Source organism: Bison bison, unplaced genomic scaffold (assembly GCF_000754665.1).
Source record: "Bison bison bison isolate TAMUID 2011002044 unplaced genomic scaffold, Bison_UMD1.0 scf7180017850793, whole genome shotgun sequence".
NCBI classification, from domain to species: domain Eukaryota; kingdom Metazoa; phylum Chordata; class Mammalia; order Artiodactyla; family Bovidae; genus Bison; species Bison bison.
The window spans coordinates 11,997-15,337 of NW_011481366.1; the positions used below are offsets into that span (position 1 = coordinate 11,997).

Genomic DNA, 3,341 nt, shown 5'->3' on the forward strand with positions numbered 1-3,341 from the left:
TAGGTGGAAAGATCCCCTTTAGAAGGGCATGACAACCCACTCCAATATTCTTGCCTGGAAAATCGCAGTGGACAGAGGAGACTTGGTGGGCTACAGTCCATGGGGTCGAGAACAGTCAGACACAACTGAGTGACTAAGCACAGCACAGCACAGGAATGGGGAGTTTTTCGTTACAAAAGGAGAGCACAAGGGAGTTTTGGGGAGTGGTGAAACTGTTCCGTATCATTATCCTGTGATGACTTCATGATCTCTACAATGGATTAAAATTCAAAATAAACAGAAATATAAATCAAAAATAGTCAAATTTTCTATGTAATTACTTAGGAATTAAGATTTAAAGTACTGAACTCAAAATAGCAAAATAGAAACCTTCTACCATCTTTTCACCTCACCAAAAACACCAATTTTCACAGTCATACTCCAAGGGAGCTTTGAGAAGTTCAGAAATCCAGCAGAGAAGTTCCAGCACACCATCTGAGGTTAGATACACTGAAGAGGGTTAGGGGAACAATTTCACATTACCTTCATCACTCCTCCCCTCAAAGCACACAGCTGGGCTCCAGGGGAAACATTCTTGACCTGTGATTTCTCCACAGAGGAAAGTGAGGACCTGTGAGTAAGGATCTGCTCTCCAGCTTTGGGAGAACCTACAGAAAAGCCTCACCCCTTTCTCACCTCACCCAGAATACTTAGGTGTGCTGCTTAGCTGGGGAGTGGGGAGCACCTGGGAACAGCAGCCAGGTCTCCAGGAGGGCATTAAAATGGACACGTTTCCTACTACTGGGGCACCAGCTCCATCAGGACTACCCACCAATGGCTGGGGATGCCTTGCCTGCCAATCATCAAAAGTGGCCCAAGGATTCCAGCCATCACACAACGTCTGACTCAAGCACCACCCCACCTTGTCACTGCTCCCAGGGCACAAAGAACAGCCAGAGTGAGGCTTTGCAGATGATGGCACCCCACTCCAGTACTCTTGCCTGGAAGACCCCATAGATGGAGGAGCCTGGTAGGCTGCAGTCCATGGGGTCGCTAGGAGTCGGACACGACTAAGTGACTTCACTTTCACTTTGCACCTTCATGCATTGGAGAAGGAAATGGCAACCCACTCCAGTATTCTGGCCTGGAGAATTCCGTGGACTGTATAGTCCATGTGTAGGAAAGAGTTGGACATGACTGAGTGACTTTCACTTTCTTTCACATGTTTTTTATGACTAGCACATCAGTTTCCACCTACAAACAATATAACATTTGTCATATTTGAAGCTTGCACCAAAGGAAGGGGGCTGCCCCAGTCACATGTTTGAGTACAGACAGAAGATGCCTGGGAAGCACTGTGTACTTGCTGCACAGAAGTAGACAGCTGAGTCTCCAGCTTCAGTGGTTGCGATGTGCAGGGAGAGACGTTTGGTTGTCTTATTCAATAAAACAGTCAGTCTCTGGTCTTCCTCTTTGCCCTTATTTGAACGAATAGCTATAAGGAGCTGGGGACCTTTCCCAGGTTCTTGCTTATACCAAGGGAAATACACTGAGTTACCATCTGCATAAGTGCAGGTGATAACAGAGCTGTTTCCTTCCTGGACACTCAGGGTAGGACTCTGCTCCACCTTGTTCCCAAGGCTGACACCTACGGAGAAAGTAGAAGTCAGAGAAAGGAGAAGGGTTGTCAGATTATTTAGCTCTAGAGTTTACTTTTCCTTTTCTACAATAACTAGAAGAAACCTGAATAAATTCAGTCTTGGCATCTAAAGAATATCTACTAATACACTCTATTTTCCTTAAATCCTTAACTCACAGTCCAGCTGTAGCCACAAGAATGTGATTAAAGCTCCAATGGATGTCTTCATTGTTTTTCCCATTTAGGATCAATTGTGGATCTGCAGTCACCAGCCAGAAGAGCTGCTTCTGTTACCAAGTCATCCCTTCTTTTCTCTAGTGGTTTCTTTCACTGTCTACCCAGCCAATAAGAAAAAGGCTCTGCTTCTGCCCCAAGCCTACCTATCTATTCAGAACCCACTCAATGAACCCTCCACATGTTCTGATCAGCAGAGGTGCACCGCCATCCGGTGGTCACATCTCTACCTACTGAACTCTCTGGTTAAATGTCTTTCTCATACCTGTGCCTATGAGGGACTCTGATGCATAAAGACAGCAAAGATCAAACAAATTATGTCTTAGATTGAAAATTTAAATGCACAGTAAGAATATAGAGATTAAGATTTATACCTCTGCACACAACTGAGTCATTTTTAGTAAGTTAGAAGGAGGTTAGTAAGTTAGAATGATGGGCCTGATATTAGTTTTGAAATTAGAAAAGCATGATGATTCACTCTTAAACATAAAAATATAAAACTTTCCTTTTCAGCCCATATACCATGCTCTTTTGTCTACTACGGGGAGAAAATCTTTCTAAAAGAAACATGTAAGCCAAAGAATAGTATAAGAGAAAAAAGATCATTTGATATTCTGAATGCCTATTTTTTTTAATTTAATTTTATTTAACTTTACAATATTGTATTGGTTTTGCCATATATCAAAATGAATATGCCACAGGTATACATGTGTTCCCCATCCTGAACCCTCCTCCCTCCTCCCTCCCCATACCATCCCTCTGGATCGTCCCAGTGCACTTGCCTGTTAACTGTGACTGTAGTTAACAATACTGTACTTTTCATTTGAAAGTTACTTGGAGTGCAGACCTTAAATAACTGACCATAACAACAACAAGACAAAAACCCTGGTAATTATGTGCAGTGAAAAATGTGTTCACTAACCTTATCAGTGTTATCACTTCAAAATATATACATATATCAAATCATTATATTAGACACCTCAAACTCACACATATCTTAAAAGCAGTGAGTGACTCAGCCTTAGAGGAATTTCCTCCAGAGTATGAGTATGAGTCAATTCTACTGGCATGCTTCTGCTGCCTTGGCCGTCACTGGCTCAGAGTCTATATTCTATTATTTTTCTTCCAATCTCCACTACAATGTTTTTTCCCCAAGACAATGACATTGACATTTCCCCAATAAAAGGTTCTTTCCACAAGACATTTCCCCTTAACTTCTGTGAGTTTCCAGAATTATCTTCCTCTGCCAAAACCACTTTGATTACTTGGAATTTTCTGGTTACCTCTGTGAGAATAAAGCCAAGAAAGCCTCAATATTGCCTGTGTCTTCTAGAGAAATAGTGCAAATAGAAGATTGACCCTAAAGAACCTGTCATAAGAAACGGTCCCTGGGCAACCAAGACTACCTCATTTCCAGAGGTAGAAGCCCCTCTCCTGTGATTTGGATTCTCTGGCCCTGTGGATTACAAAGAATAAATTAACCTCTGTT

The 3,341-nt window shown here is 42.4% G+C and overlaps 1 gene segment (V, D, J or C); it reads right to left on the reverse strand.

Moving 5' to 3' along the window:
- Positions 1-1,883, reverse strand: part of LOC104995322 — a 3,885-nt gene extending 2,002 nt beyond the window's left edge. The window contains 2 exon segments of the V gene segment in view: positions 1,343-1,627; positions 1,796-1,883. Of these exon segments, the coding sequence occupies positions 1,343-1,627; positions 1,796-1,859 (349 nt within the window).
- Between the last annotated feature and the right edge of the window lie 1,458 nt (positions 1,884-3,341).